An 18,233-nucleotide genomic window follows, 5' to 3' on the forward strand; every position below is an offset into this window, starting at 1 on the left:
TCTTTCTCCTCATTTCCCTTTCTCTCTGCTCGCTCTTTTTCTCTTTCCTTTGGGAGAAAACAGCTCAGCCCAGGTTCTCCCTGTCTTTCAGTGTCCCTTTTCCCCCGTGTTTGTTTTTCTACTTAATATATCCTCACCTCCAAAGTAAGTGCTGAAGCCCAGGGGTTAATGGGCAACTTGGGAAAACTGTAATCAAGGCCATTCCTTGCCATGACGACCCTGCATGACCCCAGGTACGACCCCAAACCCCAGATCTCACCTCCTGAATCCTGGGGGTGTCTGAAGATGGATGAAGAAGTGGCTTTTCATCTCCCTAATTCCATGAAACATCTAGCACTGGGATATTGGTTTTTTTATCCCCAAATTCCCTGAGATTCCTTAAAGATGCCCAGATAGGCCATGCTTTGATGGACTCAGCCTACTCCTCATCATCCTGCTGTGTCTTTCCCTGCATCCCTGGTCCAGATGTCCTTCCCTGCTTCTGCCTGGCTTCCTGCAGCTGGGGCTGCTCCTGGGCAGCACATGGAGAGCACAGAGATCCTTAACTAGCTCTGTCACGATGATTCTCTGCAGTGAGCACCATTTGGAGATGTGTTTATACTCTCCAGACCTGGATGCTGCCCTTTGAAAACACTCTCAGTGACAGAGTTGCAGAAAAGGCCCACAGTGCACAATTTGAGTGGAGGGGAGGGATATATTTTGGGTATTTTCTCCTCTCTGAACACCCCAAAGGCTTTGATTCAGCCTCAGTGGAAGCTTCCAGCTTTGCTTGCAGGCTGTATTGAGCAGGGAGGTGCTGAGGTCCCTGCTCAACATTAAGACTGTGCTTAAGGGCTGAAAAAAATGTGCAGGTTTCCAAGTGAAAATAGCAATTAAATACTGAAACGTGGCCCTGAGTGCCTCAGCAGCTCCAGGGCAGTGTGTTTAGCCAGCTCTGACCGTGCCCAATGCTTCAGTCACCTGAAAATGTCTCAGATGCTCTGACGAATCCCTGTGGTCTCTATTTTTTAATTTAGAGCAAAAAGCAGCTGTTACAGCAAATAATTACCTTTACATCTTGATTGCACACAGTGTTGTTCCCTTCATAACTCCAAAACATTGTTCCTTGAGGACTTATATTTTCAGGGCTGTCAATCCAACACCTTTCACCAGCGCTAAATTCATTTACAAGTGGGGGGAAAATAAAGAAACCTTTAAAAAATAATCATGGCACATTAAAAAACCATTTGGGAGCCCATCCACCTCCCAGGCTTGCTTGGCTGAACTTGATATTAATTAGGCTAAATCCAAAGGCAGCACCTTCCCCAGGAGTTGGCTGGAAAGCTCTCACCACTCACCCCATGGCTGCGATTTCCAAGGGTTTTTACCTAGTTAAGGATTATAATCTTTAACAGCTGCCTGATTTACTCAGCTCATTCCCTCGGAGATGCTGACGCCGTCTCGCTCCTCCTGCCATCACTTCTCCAAGGATTTTGCATTTATAGGAGTGAAAGTATGTGATGGAGACCTCCAAAAAGACAAAACCCCCCTCCTGCCACTGGTCAGTAAGAGGTGGGAGTTTGTTTGCCAGAAATCCATGAGCCCTGCCTGCCAGATTAGTGTCGGACAGACAAACTTGGCACTGACCATGTTGGAGAATTAGAAAAAAAATTTTACAAAAAAAGAAATAAACCCAAACCAGCAGAAATGCTTGTGGGAACGTGTCAGTTTGCTGGCTGAGAGGACAAGAGGGGAAGTTTAGTCTGCTGCAAGGGCCGGGGGGTCGGCACTGCCGGGGCCTTGGCATCCCTTCCAGCTGGTCCCACACCGTGCTGGAGCTCGTCTCTGTCCCAGTCAGACGAACTGTCCAGGCTTCCTCTGCCTGCCTGACCAGGATTCAGACCATTCTCAGAGGTTCCACGGTGGGGAAAAGCCTTTCCTGCTGGAGGAGCAGGATTTTTTGCCAGATTCAGGAAGAACCAGCCGTAGCTGCGTTACCGAGGCGTCGGTGCCGGGAGAGCCGATGGAGGAAATGGGGAGAGGGGCTGGGGTCCCTCATCCTGGCTCCACGTCAGCATCTTGGTTTGCATCCCCAGCTCGAGTGAACATTCCCCTTTTCCCAGGCACAGCACAGCCCTTCCCAGTTTCTTTCTTCTCCCAGGAGAGGTTTTCTGCAGGACATGTGTTATCAATTAACTCCATTAGTTCAACGTACGTCTGGTTTTGCTTTTGTCTCCTGGCAAAGCCCAGTAATTATAATTATTATTAATAGTGATGGCAGTAATATATATTTATGTGTGTGTGTATGTAGAGATATAAAAATAGCAAGGCAGCATCCCAACCCCAGGGAGCTGATCCACGGCCACGTCAAAGCCCTGGACCAAAACAGCAGATGAGGCAGGAGCATTTCCCTCACCCTCCATAGTTTCTCTCCCTTACACTCCAGGTAATCCTTTAAAAAAAAAAAAAAAATTAAGCTTCTTGTGTTTCAGCACAGGACAAACGTAAACAAGCAGATCTGCAGGCGGTCCCGGAGGCAGGACTGAGTTTTAGCTCCCTAAAGACATTTGGTGTGCTCTGCCCAAGCCATCTTCAGCTCTCCAGCTCAGCCAGGGATGGATTTGGACCAAAATGGGGATTCCTGGCCATGACTCCTTGGCCTGAGGGGATGGGTCTCATGCCTATTGCTCCGTCAGATCATCCTGACCTTCCCTTCCCTGCAGGTGAAGCACATCAGTGTCCCCTGAAGGGAAAAGCAGCCAGCTCAGTCTTTTATTAGCTACTGGAGTATCCAAACACAATGAATTCACAGCAAAGAAACAATAAAACCTTTTAGTGCTGGAAAATGAGGAATCCAGAGAAGCCTCGAATGCAGCATCTCATGACAGTGGCAAAAGCCACCCCTTCTTCTCAGAAAATCTGATGCTCCACATCATTCCTCCTGCACAAGGAGCCTGTTCCTGGCGTTGAGGCTTGATACAGATGCTGGACAAAATCTGTGTCACCCATCTATTGCCCCACTAGGCCATCACCAGCTTTCCCTGCCTACACACCCTCTTTCCCTTCCACAGGGTGATTCTGGCCTTGATGCTGGGTTTATTTCTTCCTCACCAGGTAAATATATTTTTTTAAATTTATATATATATATATATATAAAATGTAATGTTTATATATAATAAATAAGAAAAATCCTAATAAAAATATAGATGTATACAAATATATATTATTTTATATTATATATTATATTTTATATATATATAAATATATACCAGGTAAATACTTGAGTATTATGTGAGGTTTTTGCCTCTCTGGGTAATCTTTAAGGACACCTGGTTAAAAATGTGGGGCTGTCACCTGGAGGAGCAAGGTGATCGTTTAAACTTAATTTTCTGCTCCTGGACAGATATTTGAGGCAAAAGCTATGGCTATAATGGGTGGAAATCTCCCTCCTTGCTCCCAATAAAGCCATTTGCAACTCTTGCCTTTGCAGGGTGGGATATATTTGGGGTGAAAGTGAACTTTATTGTGAGGGGAGGCTCCCTGTAGGAGCTGCTGAGGGGGAACATGTCTCTGTTTCTTTAGGATTAAACATTAGGGAGAAATTCTTCCCTGTGAGGCTGGGGAGGCCCTGGCACAGAGCAGCTGTGGCTGCCCCATCCCTGGAAGTGTCCAAGGCCAGGCTGGACGGGCTTGGAGCACCCTGGGATAGTGGAATGTGTCCCTGTTTGTGGCAGAAGGGGATGGAATGAGATGATCTCCATGGTCCCTTCCAACACAGATTATTCTGGGATTCTGTGATGATGGAAAGCAAACTGAGCTTTCCCCCCAGTAAAACACAGGAAATTTGCCAAATCATTCAAACAGAATGGGGGAATAAATTGCGTTTGCTGAGGGTAAATAAAACCCTAGGCAACCTGCTGAGAGCTGGAGGGGGTGACATGAGGCCTCCCTGAGCTGGCACGTCCCAGGAAAAGGAAGGGCTTTATCTCACCATTGGCCCCGGTGCAACAGGGAAGAGGGCTCTGACTCAGGCAGGGTGTGCTGAGAATTTTAGGAGGAACACACAGACAGGGTTGTTCCAGGATGTGAGAGTGCTGTTCCAGTTTACATCAATCCTTTTAACTCCATATTCCTGTCACCCTGACAAAAGAACATCCTGATTCAAGCCTAAGGCAAACCAGCCTCCTTCAATGAGCATCCCCAGTCCTCTTGGGGCTCACAGGGACTGATTCACCACAGGGCTCCTTCAGGTTGGGCTTCTTTTTTACCAGTAACCAATCCTGTAGCAGAACCAAATCAGAATAAACCTGTTGGGCATATAAAGGTGTTGGTTTTGATGCCTTAGGATTTCAGCTTTTCTATTTTCCATCTATTTGTAACCTGCAGTTCTTTAGTGTAGAACTCCAAACTCCACACACAGTGTGAGCTGCTGCTTCCCCATTTGGGGCAGACACAACAATTCCTCTCCAGGCCTGGCAGTCAAGGACCCCTCACTGCCTCAGGCCTGAGAGATGGAAACAAAAGTGAGTTGGGGGGAGCAAACTTGGGGTAAATGACTTCATTAGCTGAAGCTGTAATTGGAAGATTCACCCCCAATATGCAAATGGACCAAACTTATAAAAATGTGAAAACCCATGACCCATTGTCCTGTTTTTGAGTGTAGCCCCTGGGGGGGCTTCATCTGCCCTAAATGTACCTGAAGACCCTTCAATAAATAGAACCACTTTTTATTCCCTTAATTTTGTCTGGCCTCTGTTTTTAGGTAAGCCCGAAAGGCACCAGTTTTGTTCTTTAGTTAATGAGCTGACACTATAAAGGGGTCAGCATCACAATAAAACAAAGAATACCCTGCAGCCACCAACAAAACAACCCTTGCAGGACCGTGTCCCCCCGGGTGTAACTTTAAATACAGATTTATTTCAGGTTTGCTACTGACGCACAAACAGCAGAGATCGATGTTCAGTATACATGGTATACACAAAGCAGCCAGTGCCATCGGCATCTCCGTCCTTCTGCTGCACCCTCAGCAAAAGAACCACACACGAGGAATCCCTCCCCTCCTCAGGAGCGAGGCTGACAATTTCTCGGTGGCTTAGGAACCAGCTGTGGGATGGCAGGACACCAAAGGGCAGCTCCTCAGAGCTCTGTCCCCAGAGGGAAGCGCAGCGGGCTCAGATATGCAGGAAAACCCTCAGAAAATGGGTGGTATGTTCATGGGAATGGAGACCTGGAAGGGATTTCCTAAGAACATTAACTCTCGTTCCCTGCTGTGCAGAGCAACCACAACATCTGCTCCTGGCTCTGTGGAGCAGCGTGGAGACCTAAAACATGATTGTGTTGAAAGAGGCATTAGATCGATCCTCTAGGAGGATCCCTAGGGAGGATGAGCCCGCAAATATTGTCACAAGGAGTTTGTGAGCTGCTGGAAAGACCTAAGAAGGGAACTCTCATGCCACCTGTCCCGTTTCTTGTCATTCTCACCTTGCTCACAGCTGGAGACCTTCTGGAGCCACCCAAGAGGCAACGGAGTTTCCTTGTTGTACCTCCAACAAGCATGGCAGGCTCCAAGCCTTTATTTGCTGAGATGGCATCTTCTGCCTACCCAAAATGTGTGTCTCATCCCTAAAATACCTTCCTGCTGATCCCAGTAACTGCACAGCTTGACCCAGAAGCTTTGGCTTGCTCACAGTCACAGCTCGTTGATTAAGAGGCACCTGCTTCAGTGACAAAACAAAAAATTCAATGGTGCCTGATGATTTGACCTGAGCAAGAGACCTCAATGATAAATGGGGTTTGGGAGAGGTAAAACAGCCTCTGACCACAACAGGCATGATGCTACTAAACCATCAGAGGTGCAGAATAACCCCAGAGGTACAGAACAACCCCAGAATAACTGGAGGGGGAAACTGGTTGTAGATGCTTTGCAGCAGCAAGAGGTTTGACAGTCCCTCTTTCCCTGCATGCCTGAACCCCGCTGAGCCCCTTTTTCCTCAGGAAAGCCAAAGACCCAAATTAATCTCCCTCTCCCTCTGCTCAAAAGGGATGCCAGGGAAGTGACCCCAGCTCTGATAGAGCTCAGGATATCTCAGAGAAGCTTTACACAGAGGAAAAATACCCCAGCCTGATTAAAGGCAGGAGGCTATGGGATGTCTGGGCATGACATACTGGTCCCATTGAGCATTGAGCACCATTTCCAGAGCGAAGCGAAGTCTCAGTGACCGGGGGAGGCTGTGTCTGACCCTGTGGAACTAAAACACAGTTCCTTGTTGCTTTTTTTTGGAATGACAGCTCAAACCTCCACAGTGATCCCTTTTAGCCCTGAAAAGCTTCAGGTGGGCCAGGGTGTAAAGGAGCATCTGGATGTTCACACAGCCCCATCCCAAAGCACCATAGGAAACCTCGGGCTGGTGAGATCCCCTGGGAGTAACACCAGCCCTGCTATGCAAGGTTTACATCCACCAGGAGGGGAGAAAGGAGGTTAAAAAAATACAGAGTTAAGCACCATAAAATTTACACTGGTCAGGTCATAAACACGAGGAGAGAATGAAAATAAAGCCACCACCTTCCAGCCTGGCCCGGGGATGCTGCTGGGACAACAGAGTCCCCACCAGCAAACCCTGGAGGCATCAGTCCCAGCGCCTCATCGCACCGGTGGTCGTTGCATTGGTAAATCCTTTTGGTCCCATTTAGCATGAGTGTTGGGGGAGTCCAGGGAGAAGGGAGGTAGGGTTGGTCCTGGGAAGGTGGGGGGAGGCTTCATCTGTGCAATTTAGGGGCATCTCCCTGCCTGTACCACAGATCCACCACAGGCAGGGATGATCCTCCTCGCTTCCATCTGTCCCCCCAGTTCCCAGCCTCCACCGGTGGTTTCCGTGTCGTTCAGTGGCTTCGAGGTAGATGTTCATTCCTGCTCTGTCTCCAAGTGACCTGATTGGTAAAAGCCCTCTCTCCCAGGTGCATGGGGCTGTCCCCACACCCAGGTCCCTATTTCCCCCACTTTTTTCTTATTTTTCCCCCTTTTGCTATGTGCTATGGACATCTCCCCCACTCCCATCCTCTGGCTGCTGCTTGGCTGAGCCCAGCCATAGGAACACCATGCCCTTCCTTGCAGGCACCCCTTGACCTGCTCAGCACGGCCTCAAGGTGCAGAAATCCAGCTCCTGCGGCTTCCTCCGAAAATTGCAACTCTCCCGGGGCAGCAGGCGCCCCGTCGGCACCAAGCACTTCAACGCCCGTCTCTTGAAACCCCGACCACAGCTCTTGGAGCAAGAAGACCACGGTCCAGCTTCCCAGGCCGGGCAGGGCTCCCCGCACAGCCGGACGTCGGCGGGGCGCTGCGCCGCGTCGCACTCGGCGGCCGGCTGGCCGTAGGAGTCGCGGCAAGCCACCGACCGCTTCTGCAAGCCATCGCCGCAGGTGACGGAGCACGCCTCCCAGCCGCCCACCGCCCACTTGTAGGACAGGCGTTTGTAGCTCGGCCTCCCGCCATCCAGGCGGTTGGACAGGCTGAGGACGCTGTTGTTGAGGTCCGGCGGGGCCTTGCCCTCCTTCTTGTAGGAGGACTTGTCCTCCTTGCTCTCCTTGGGGAGGTAGAAGGAGTAGCGTACCCGAGGAGGGGTCATCTTTCCCACGGAGAGCACCTCCAGAGTCAGGGGTTCCTGGATGGGCTTGAAGGCCTGGAGGCTCTCGACGGCGGTGCCTGTGCCGCTGTAGCGCAGGACGCTGCCCTTCACCATCAGGTCCCTCTCGACGGCCGAGACGATGAAGTGGCCGTTCAGCAGGTACTTGCCCTGCGCGTTCTTCAGCGCCAGGTAGTTGTCATCGCTGATGAGTCCTTTGTAGCCCCGCTGCCGGATGTCGATGTTGGAGGCGCCCGCGGGGATGACCACCACAAAGTTGTAGCCATGCCTGAAAGAGAAGAGCGGGTAGGGCAGGACATCAGGCACAGGGACATGGTGCATTACTTCAGCCCTGAGGTCCTCCCACCCCTACATTTGTCTTCTTCCTGTGAAGATCATTTTGAATCTCCTCGCTGCATTGAGTTTTGTCTAGGCTGATGACACCCAGTTACAGGAAGATGCTTCAGCCCCTCTGGCTCAACAGCACTCCATCAGCAGAAATCAACAGAACATTAGATGTGTCCTGCTGCTCCTTCAGAGCCAGCCCAGGTGTCTGTGCAGTGATCTACACGAGCACCAGCAGATTTTGCTCAGGATGGATTTATCCCGTCACCATCTCCACAACCTTCCTGCATCCCCCACACCAAAACACCAAGCTGGAGTAAGTGAAGCACACAGGGTAACCAAATACTCACATGGGCTTGGTGAACAAGCCTGAGACCTTCTTGCAGCTCTTGTTGTCTCCTCCGCAGACACTGCATTTGTCAAACTTCTTCTTGGAGCCCAACTTCCCATCACAGCCCGCCTTGATGCATTTGCCCTGGACACAGACCGAAGTGGAGTCCGGGGAGCAAGGGGTGCCATCCACAACCTAAACCAGGCGGGAAAAACAAGCTGCTGCATTTCCCTCTCACACCTCCTGAGGCATCCCAGCTGTGTCCATCCCACCCCAATCCATCCGACAGGAGATGCCAGCAGGCACCATGTTGCTCTTTGCTTGTGTTCTGCTTTGCAGGCAGGATTTTGGGGTCTCTGAGAGAGATCATCCCTTTTCTCCCATCCTCAGAATTTCCTGCCCTTTCCATTGCTGGGAACAAGCTGCACAGGGGACACTGCCAACACCATCCCGCTCAGTCCCATGTCTGGATGTCCCCCCTGCCCTGGCCGATGCTTCCTCAGTACCCAAACTGTCATCCTCTATCCCAGGACCACAGGAATATGCCAGAGGCACCTTTACAAGAGGTAAAAATGACATCTTCCAGAGGAAGACCCTCCGTGGACCAGCTCCAGCACCAAGCTGATTCATACCTGACTGGTGGCACCTCATCTAACACCAACCACCCACCAGACAAGGAAAATCTATTTATCTCCAGGTGCACTGGAGCCATCCCACAGTCCAGGCACTGACCCTGGGGGTCTCTCACCAACCTTGGGTGCCAGCACATAGAAGTAGCCGGTGCCGTTGGCCCGGCAGATGAGCTTGCACTTATCCCGGGGCGAGACACCGGAGTATTTGGGAACCCAGGAGATGGAGGCAGTCAGGCGGTTCGTGCTGTGACTGTAGCCGTTGAAAGCCTCACACTGTTCCTCACGGAAGCTCTTCCCTGGCACTGAAAATAATAGGGATGTGGTGTTAGGCACCAGCCTGCACCTCCAGCTTTAGTTTTGTGGGGTTGTTACAGGCCAAGCCGAGCTCCAGCCCTTACCTGCAGCAGCACAGGGCTCCAGGTTGCAGGAGCGGTACTTGACGCGGATGCCCTCGCAGTAGGAGCCCCCGTTGGCTGGCACGGGGTCGGTGCATTCCCGCCTGGCCAGCTGCACCCCACCACCACAGGTCCGCGAGCACGGCCCGTACGGCGACCACTTGGCCCAGCCACCGTCCACCTGCAGGGAGGGACAGCGTGAGGTGCTGCACACCCATCCTTTCCACACTTGGAGCCATCCCCTCACAAGTGAAACCTCCAACCACCCACAAACCTTCCTGGTAACGGGGATCTGAGGGGTGGATCTCTTCTCTGTGGTGACCAGTGAGAGGACCCAAGGGAGTTGGTCTGAAGTTGTGTCAGGGGAGGGTTAGGCTGGATATCACTAAAAGGTTCTTCCCCCAGAGGGTGCTGGGGCACTGGAACAGGCTCCCAGGAAAGTGGCCACAGCCCCAAGCCTGACAGAGCTCAAGAAGCATTTGGACAATACCCTCAGGTGTGCGGTGTGACTCTTGGGAATGGTCCTGAGCAGGGCCAGTAGTTGGACTCAGTGACCCTTGTGAGTCTCTTCCAACTCAGCAAATTCTGTGAAATTTGCCCAGGGCTGGCTGGAGCAGAGCAGCAGCCTCACTCCTTGAGAAATACATGATACTCAAGGGATCTCCAGCTCTTTCCACATCAGTGTCCCCATGCTGGGTCTCCACCATCAGGAGATGGGGGATATCTCTGCCAGCGCCTGCTCAGAGTGACCCTGTAGGGTGTTTTGAGGGCTCCCAGCACAGGTACCCATCCTGTACTCACTGAGTGACTCTGTGAGGTGTTTTTGGGGGTTCCCAGCACAGGTACCCATCCTGTACTCACTGAGTGACCCTGTGAGGTGTTTTTGGGGGTTCCCAGCACAGGTACCCATCCTGTACTCACTGAGTGACCCTGCGGGGTGTTCTGGGGCTCCCAGCACAGGCACTCACCCTGTACTCACTGAGTGACCCTGTGAGGTGTTTTTGGGGGCTCCCAGCACAGGTACCCATCCTGTACTCACTGAGTGACCCTGCGGGGTGTTTTGGGGGGCTCCCAGCACAGGCACTCACCCTGTACTCACTGAGTGACCCTGCGGGGTGTTTTGGGGCTCCCAGCACAGGCACTCACCCTGTACTCACTGAGTGACCCTGCGGGGTGTTTTGGGGGGCTCCCAGCACAGGCACTCACCCTGTACTCACTGAGTGACCGTGCGGGGTGTTTTGGGGCTCCCAGCACAGGCACTCACCCTGTACTCACTGAGTGACCCTGCGGGGTGTTTTGGGGCTCCCAGCACAGGCACTCACTCTGTACTCACTGAGTGACCCTGCGGGGTGTTTTTGGGGGCTCCCAGCACAGGCACTCACCCTGTACTTGCTGACGTTGTGCCTCTCCATGCAGGCTCCCTTGAGGCAGAAGCGCCCGTCGCCGCAGGCGGTGCCGTCGGCCCAGGGGAAGTGGCGGGTCTGGCAGACGATCTGCCCGCGCGCCTTGCCCGTGCACCACAGCTTGGCGCAGTACTGCATGTAGGGGCAGGGCTTGGAGCCCACCCCGAAGGCCAGCTCGCACTGCTGGTTCAGGCTGTAGCTCGTCCCCGGCAGGTCTTCGGGCAGAGGGATGGGTTTGGCAGGCTGGTCCAGCAAACAGTCCCCTGCAGGAGTGGGGAGAGGGGCTCTACCGGGTCCTGGGTGGACCAGAGTGGGGAGGGAAAGCACTGCCGCAGGGAGATGAGGAAGAGATTGGGCCAAAGCTACCCAAAGGCATGCCCTCGATCTTGGCTGTATCCCAGATGCAGATGATTCCACCTCCTGGTGATACCTTGGAGCTGTGCCAGCAGCCTGAGTGCAGATGTCACTGCTGGCGACACCCAGGAGGTCTGGACGCTACAGAAACCTCCCATTTCCTTCTAAATTTGTTTACAGAGCCAGGAGAGGAAGAGCCCCACAGCCAACTATCTTTTCCCAGTAAACACCTGCAGGGATAGACCCTGTTCCTAGGGAACGGGGACACGGGCAGGGGGTGAGGGGCACAGCAGGGCTCACCATGGCCACTGTCCAGGAAGTCGGTGATGATGGCAGCACTGCAGGCTGACCAGGGGTTGGCACGGTCGATCTGGATGAGGGTGGGGGACATCATGTGGTTGGTCTTCAGCCGGCCAAAGACCTCCTCACAGGCCTTCACGTTGTCATGGGGCATGTTGAACACGTGGCCTGGGGATGGGATAAGGGAGGCAGCATGAATAACCCAGCACAGCACAAGGAGCAGGAAACCCCCCCCCAGCTTCTTTCAGGGCAGACCCACAAGGATTGCAGCTGTGGACAGCCCAGAAGAGTCAGCAAACCTTCCAGCTCTCTCCCAGATGCCTCATGCACATGGAAAGCATAAGGAAAAGGAAGGGCAAATGAAATTGTGAAGAGAAGGTGACAGGTGACTTCAGCACTTGCCCCGCTGTCTCCTCCCTCCCAGAGGCAGGTGTGCCCTCTGCCTGTTACTTCAGGACTCCTGAATCCTGGAAACCCAGCTGTGGTAGCAACCATGAGAGCAAAGCCTTTTGCTCCCTCAGCAGCCCTTTCCCACCTGGCTCAGGGGGAGTCTTGTACCCAAGGCAGAGTTTCCCTATCACCAGATACCCAGAGGCTGAAACCGGGGCTATTCTGAACCCTGGCAGCTCCTGGAACTGCTCCTGAGAGCAAGAGGAGAGCTGGGAGCCTTACCCAGCTCGTGGGCGGTGGTGAAAGCTGAGGGCAGCCCATCGTCCTCGATGACGGAGCAGCTGCGCTTGGGGTCACACATGGTGCCCACGTCTGCCATTCCCAACGTGTCACAGGTGGTGGCACCACACAGGTCCTGCCAGGCACAGAGGGAAGGGGTTAGTCCTGGGGACAGCACAGGTGTCATGGTTTCCCTTTCCCACCTCATCCCTGGCCCCCCACGGGGAGCTACTGATGGGAAGAAAGCCCAAAGGGATGGGAACCACACCAGGATACAGAGGCAGGAAACCTCAGTCCTGACCCAGCCCAGGCTGCAACGGTGTGTTTGCACTTAACCCCAGCACCAGGGATGTGTGCAGCATCCTGCCCTGCCTTCAGCAACAGCTTTTCCTTCCCAAACAGCTCCTCTGGCCAGGGTGGAGCTGGTTTTATCACGGATGAGCCAGTCTGGTTCCCTTTGTCTTAAGTGTCAGCTCAAGGTGGGTGGATGGTGACACATCTGGCCTTGGACTCAGGGCTGAGCCACTTCTCAATCTCATTTCTCAGCTTCTTCCAAGGAACAACAAAGCCTTGGACCAGGTCCAAAGGCTTCCAGAGTTAAAGAAAGTGCTCTTGTCTCTCTAAGACACTCTGCAGCAACCCTTCAAGGAGCAACTAAGCCCAGGTGATCAGAGGAGGAACCAGCTTAGACTTCCACCCCTAAACTGAGGAGAGCCAGATCCTACATAGATGTTGCCAGGAGAGAGGCTGGCAAGGGTCTCACCGTAGGCAGATCTGCCCTTCCCCAGGTGCTTGTGCTAAAAGAAGTCCATTAAAGACACGCTGGTGCTGCAGCCTGGCAGTAACCTTGTCCCAGGTGCTCCCTTCCCCTGCTGGGGTGTGGTTTGGTTTGGGAGGGCTGGAGCATCCTCCCCTCCCTTGGTGCTGCCCCAGAGCTGCCAGGGAGGCCATGCAGCGGGCACGGAGCTGTTTTCCACATGAAAAGAAAAGTAAGGGACTCGCTGGGCGCTCCCATGCTATAAATAAGTGTGATTCATGCTCAGCACTCGCCCAGCCAAAGCGCCTGGGTTGCTCAAAATCCTGCAGGAGCTGCTCTGCCAATATTTCCAGCAAGGTTTCCAAGCTGAAGGCATTCCCGCGCAGGCAGGTTCAGCCGTGGGTAAATAACAGTCCTGATGACTTCAGAGAGCCCCAGCCAGGGCCGAGATGGCTTTAACAGGAGTCCTGGGGCTACGGAGTGTGGAGGCACAGGCAAGACCGGGATCTCCAGAGAGGTGACGTGAAGAAACGTCTGGGTCTGCTCTGGTGGTGGAAAACCCCATCATACAACCGAGTTCAGCACTTTGCTCTGCAATTTTCCTGACCAGCTGGGGCCCTGCTGCACCCCTGACCCATCACACATCAGCCTCAGCAGGGAGAAGAGGTGGCAACCCCACGCTGCATTGGCAGTGCCACCACTGCTGGGCACAGGTTGATTAATGGTGCTGGCAAGCCCAGGGGCAGAGTCCCAGCCCCAAAACACCACCAAGACCCAGTGCCATCGCCACGCTGAGCCAACCCAGGGCTGCAGCTTGCCCAGGAGCCCCTGCCCATGCTCTGACCAGCACTGGGGTTTGGGGGCGAGGATGGGGCGTGGGGAGGAATGTCACAGCCTCACAGCCCGCAGCTCCCCGCTCAGCGCTCTTTGAAGAGTTCTCAGTGCTCTTTGAAGAGTTCTTTCCTCGCCAGCACAGCAAGCTTTGGCTCCTGGCCCAACACCTGCAGTGACACACTGACCCACTTCTCGCTCTGAACCTCGCTGGGATACACCACCAGCAGCTCTTCAGGGGCTTTTCCCTCACTCCTCACCACAGCCTCCTCAGGACAGCCTGGGCATGCCAGGCAGCATCTCTGCACTTCAATGAGAGCTCCTGATCCCCCACCTGAACACCTCCGTCAGCCTTGCCAGGTGTTGAGGCTGCTCAGGAGGGGAGCAGAGAGAAATGGAAGAGGTTTAGGGTGGGAAAGCACCGTGCAAGGAGCCGGCTCTGCCTCTGCTCTCTCACTGGTATCCCCCCTGCTGGCACAGGTCCAGGGAGGATGCTTGGTCCCCCAAGGGGCTGCAGGCAACCTGCTCAGTGCATCAGCGCTCCTGCCAGCCTCACCTTCCTACATGGGACCTTCCAAGGCTTTTTGTCATCCCTCGTGAACTTCTGAAGACGTTCCACAGGTCAGTCAGGGGGATTCCTTGTGCATTAATTCACCTGCTCAGAGTCATAAGCACTCTCCCTGCCACAGAGGCTTTCTGTGTGCATCCAAAGCAACTCCAAAAAGCTGAGGCTTGAGCTGCAGTTTCCAAATTCCCCCACAGCATCAGCCACGTGCTAGGCTGCAGCCAGATGTTCCTTCATGCAACTTCCCTTTGGTTTTACTGCAAAGCGAAGATGTGCAGCAAACGTTTGCTGGTGTGACATGAGGTCCAGGAGGGGTGGGAAGGATGGACAAGCCCTTGGCCATGGTGTGCCAGGATATTTCCAGGAGGACAGCTGAAGGCTGGGTGCTCTGCAGGACCCTCTAACAAGCAGTGGCTCAGGTAGGAAGGGAATCTGCACCCACCAGCTGATCAGGACTGAGTTTCCCAAAGGCAAATCCATCATTCAGCATCACCAGTGTTGTAAGGGAGCAAATCCAAGCAGTAAAAGAGAGCCCCATTCGTCAGCAACTCATCATCATCACAGTGAAAACTGCCTATCAACCAGCTTGGAGGTGAAATTTAAGTCGGGGGCTTATGTAACAGCTTTTTGGCAGGAAGATAAGCTTCAGAATGTCAGGGGACCACAGATGGATGCACTCAAGGAAGGCAGATGTCTCCCTGACCGTGTGCCTTTGCATCGAGCTTGCTTTGGGATTTCAGGAATGGATGGTTTAGCAATGTGTAAAAAATGCAGCCCAGACGTGATCCACATCTTTCGAATCGCTGGGACCGACTCTGTCCCACGTGCAGCTCCAGTGACCTCACTGGGCTTCCACCAGGGGAGGAGCTGCCTCGTCCCTGCAGAGGTGTCAGCAGTGTCCTCCTCTTTGAGCTGCTCCAGCAGCCTGGACTTCCATCCTGTCTGTGCTCCCATAGGATTTACAGCTGGCCCAGGGTGGGGAGAACAAGAAGACACACAGGACAGGATCCTACACGTCCTGCACAGCATCATTCCTGCTCCAGGCCTTGCTGAGCCCAGGCTAGGGACAGCTGAACTGAGCTGGATGCTATATCCTTCCCACCCACCACAAGTGCTTGACCTGGAAAAATATTTTGGGAATGGTCTCCCTGCTGCTGAGGGGAGTTCCTCACCTGTCCCTAATCCAAAAACATCTGGGCAGGGATAGTGGAAGGAGAAAATGCAAGGAGCCTTTTCTGCCAAAGGCTGCTGCAGCCAGGATAAGACGTGACTGTCCCCTCCAAGCTGGGCTCAATCTCCTCCCATCCCATCAGGGATTTTGGGATGCAGGCACTGGGCTGATGTCCACACTAAGACTACAGAGAGGAAGGAACAATGGGGAGAGGCTGTGGGAGCTTCAGTGTCACCCAGTCTGTGGGGGTGGGAGGATGCAGAGTTCATCCCACACGCCACATCACCACGGAGCCATGCCAAAGGCAGCTCCAAGCCTCTCTCCCACCACAGGGTTGCGGCCAGCCCACGGCAGGGGTGGCAGTGCCTCTCTGCTCTCCCCCACTCGAGGGCTGCAGTGCTGGCTGAATCTCTGGTGCTTCACTTCCAGCCCTGAACCGGGTCCATGCAGTGCAGCCAGTGCTGAGGAGAGGTCCAGGTTCTCAGGAGAACCTCATGCATGAGTCAGAGGAAGCAGGGAGAGGTTTTTTCTTGGCAGGTGGCACTGTGAGCTCTTCCCAGCTGGGGAGGGGGAAGCGGGACAATGCTCCTCCTCTTCTGGGGTCAGACCTCTCATTTCAGGGTGCACACCAGAGCCACAGGGCACTCGCTGCCAAGCTCCTGCATGGAGGCAGGAGATAGAGCAGCAGGTTTCTGCCCATGGGGCAACCTGCCTTTGGATACCTCCCAGCCTCATTCACCCCACAGCAGGGATTTTTCCAGGCTGCTAGCCAAAACCTGCCCAGGGGATAGCAAGGGCTGGCCCGAGTCGGCTTGCTCCATGCCTCTGGTCCCCCCACCCCAGCATCTGAGAGCGGAGGTTCCCTGGGAAAGAGGGATCAGCCACAGGCACAACCTCCCCGTCATGCACACAGGTGGCAGAACGCCTTAGCCCAGTGCAGGGCACCGTGACAGGGGGGAGCAGCTCCTCCGGGCCCCCCTGCACCCACCTGCTTGGTGAAGAGGATGGCGGTGTCCCAGTACTCGGGGTGCTTGTCGCTGACCTTGTTCCACTTCTTCTGCCAGGCGCAGAAGTTGCGGAGGGTGAGGGCGGCGTTGCTGGTGACTTTGGGCCCCTTGTCATCCTGCCCGATGAGGAGGAACTTGACCACGGAGATCTGGATGGGGTTACGGATGCTGGGGTGCTTGTAGAGACGGGCGGCCGTGGCCATCAGGGTGAGCAGGTAGTGCTGGAGGTCATCCCCGTGGAACTTCACCATCGACTCGTCGGCCACCACCAAGGTCTCCACGTAACGCGGGACCGAGGCGAAGCGCTTGGCGCGGCCGCCTTTCCCCCCCGCACGCCCCCGGTACTTGTCGAGCGCCTGCAGCACGCCGGGGGTGAGCCCGGAGCCCACGGCGCAGCGGGATGCTCCGGCCCCGACGGGGCGGCCGGGGCTGCGGCGCTGCAGGCGATGGAGTCCCTCGGCCGCCCCCCCCGCCAGCGGGCTGATCAGGTACTCGGCTCCCCGGTAGCCGAAAGCCCCCCGGAGCCCCCCGCAAAGGCTGAGGGCGGCGAAGGACTCGCGGTCGGCGTTGACATCCCCCGAATAGAAGCAGTGGCGGAGAGCGGGGAGCGGGCGGGCGGCCGCCCCCAGGTAGTGGGCGGCGAAGGCGGGCGCGATGAACCGGGCGTCGGGAGAGAGGTGGAGGTAGAAATCCTCCCCGAAAGCCGAGAGCTGGATCACCAGCGCCTGCCCCCCCCGGGGAGGCTCGGCCGGGCCCCCCCTGAAATAAGCGGGCCCGTTGATGTCGGGGTCCAGGCGCAGGGGAGTGACCAGCGCGGAGTCGGGGTCCGGGGGTGCCCCCGAGCTCAGGCGCAGCCCCGGGGCGCCCAGCAGCAGCAGCGGCAGCAGCGGCAGCATCGTCCCGGCGGGCTCAGGCCGGCCGCATCGGGGTTCGGGGGAGGCGCGGGGGGGAGAAAGCAGGACCCGGCCCCCCCCTTCCTCCCTCCCTCCTCCTCCTCCTCCTGGACCCGCGGAGGCTGGAGGAGCGGAGCGGCCCCGCCGGTACCTGCTTTGCGGGGCGCACCGCGCTTTTATAGAGCGGGAGCGGGGCGCGGCTTGGCCCCGCCGCAGCCACTCCGGGGCGGGGGCCGGAGCCGAGCGGGGCCGAGCGGGGCCGGCGGAGGAGCCGAGCGGAGCCGGGAGAGAACCGCGCTCCGCCCGGGGCTGCCGCCGCCTCCCCGGGGCGGAGCGGGGCGGGGGCGCGGCACCGCCGTGAGGACGGGAGGGGATGGAGTGATGGGGTGGGATGGGGTGGGATGTGGGTTTGAGGTGGGGTGGTATAGAGGGTGGCATGAGATGGGGTGAGATAGATGGGACTGAGGAGTGGGATAGGATTGTATGGGACGGAATGGGATGCTGGGGTTGGAACAGGATGGAATAAAGGGTGGGGTGGAATGGGATGGGGTGAGGTGAGATGGGACGGGATAAGGGGTAGGATGGGACAGGATGGGATGGGAATGGAATGAAGTGGGATGCGAGGGTGGGACAGGATAGGATTGGGGTGTTGGATGGGATGGAGTGGAAGGAGACCCTCTTCACTTTTATTCCTGCAGCAAAGAGGGAAACTCTGCATCCCCCAGGGATGCTCCCACCTGCCAGGCTTCCTCCTACCACTCTCCAGTTTTTCTGGATCCTGCTCTAAGTGTAGGGATGGAGCTCTGTGACCCCGCAGGGACGGGGCCTCTTGGTTACAACAGGGGTGTGCAGGAAAGATAAAAGGTCATAGAATCATTGAGTCATGGAACAGTTTGGGTTGGAAAGGACCTTTAAAGGTCAGCTACTCCAGCCCTCCATCCTCTGCTCCGTGCTGGTATTTGGGACAGTTCAGTGGAGTGGG

The 18,233-nt window shown here is 55.2% G+C and overlaps 1 protein-coding gene across 1 annotated transcript; it reads right to left on the reverse strand.

The window, feature by feature from the left end:
- Positions 1–4,876: 4,876 nt before the first annotated feature.
- Positions 4,877–17,268, reverse strand: ADAMTS15 (ADAM metallopeptidase with thrombospondin type 1 motif 15). Its single transcript, XM_053963541.1, has 8 exons — positions 16,340–17,268; positions 12,031–12,163; positions 11,359–11,526; positions 10,684–10,967; positions 9,305–9,482; positions 9,027–9,208; positions 8,294–8,469; positions 4,877–7,887 (listed from the first exon to the last, which is right to left on the reverse strand). The coding sequence occupies exons 1-8, from the start codon at positions 17,252–17,254 to the stop codon at positions 7,107–7,109; spliced, it is 2,817 nt and encodes a 938-aa protein (XP_053819516.1). The 5' UTR covers positions 17,255–17,268; the 3' UTR covers positions 4,877–7,106.
- Between the last annotated feature and the right edge of the window lie 965 nt (positions 17,269–18,233).

This window comes from Vidua chalybeata, chromosome 23 (assembly GCF_026979565.1).
Source record: "Vidua chalybeata isolate OUT-0048 chromosome 23, bVidCha1 merged haplotype, whole genome shotgun sequence".
Lineage (NCBI taxonomy): Eukaryota > Metazoa > Chordata > Aves > Passeriformes > Viduidae > Vidua > Vidua chalybeata.

Coding starts and splice junctions, on each gene's coding strand:
- ADAMTS15 (XM_053963541.1), bottom strand. CDS start 17,254: ATGCTGCCGCTGCTGCCGCTGCTGCTGCTGGGCGCCCCGGGGCTGCGC. Junction 9,483..10,683: donor ACAACGTCAGCAAGTACAGG/GTGAGTGCCTGT, acceptor CCCTCCCTGCAG/GTGGACGGTGGCTGGGCCAA. Junction 8,470..9,026: donor TCTATGTGCTGGCACCCAAG/GTTGGTGAGAGA, acceptor CGCCTGGTTTAG/GTTGTGGATGGCACCCCTTG.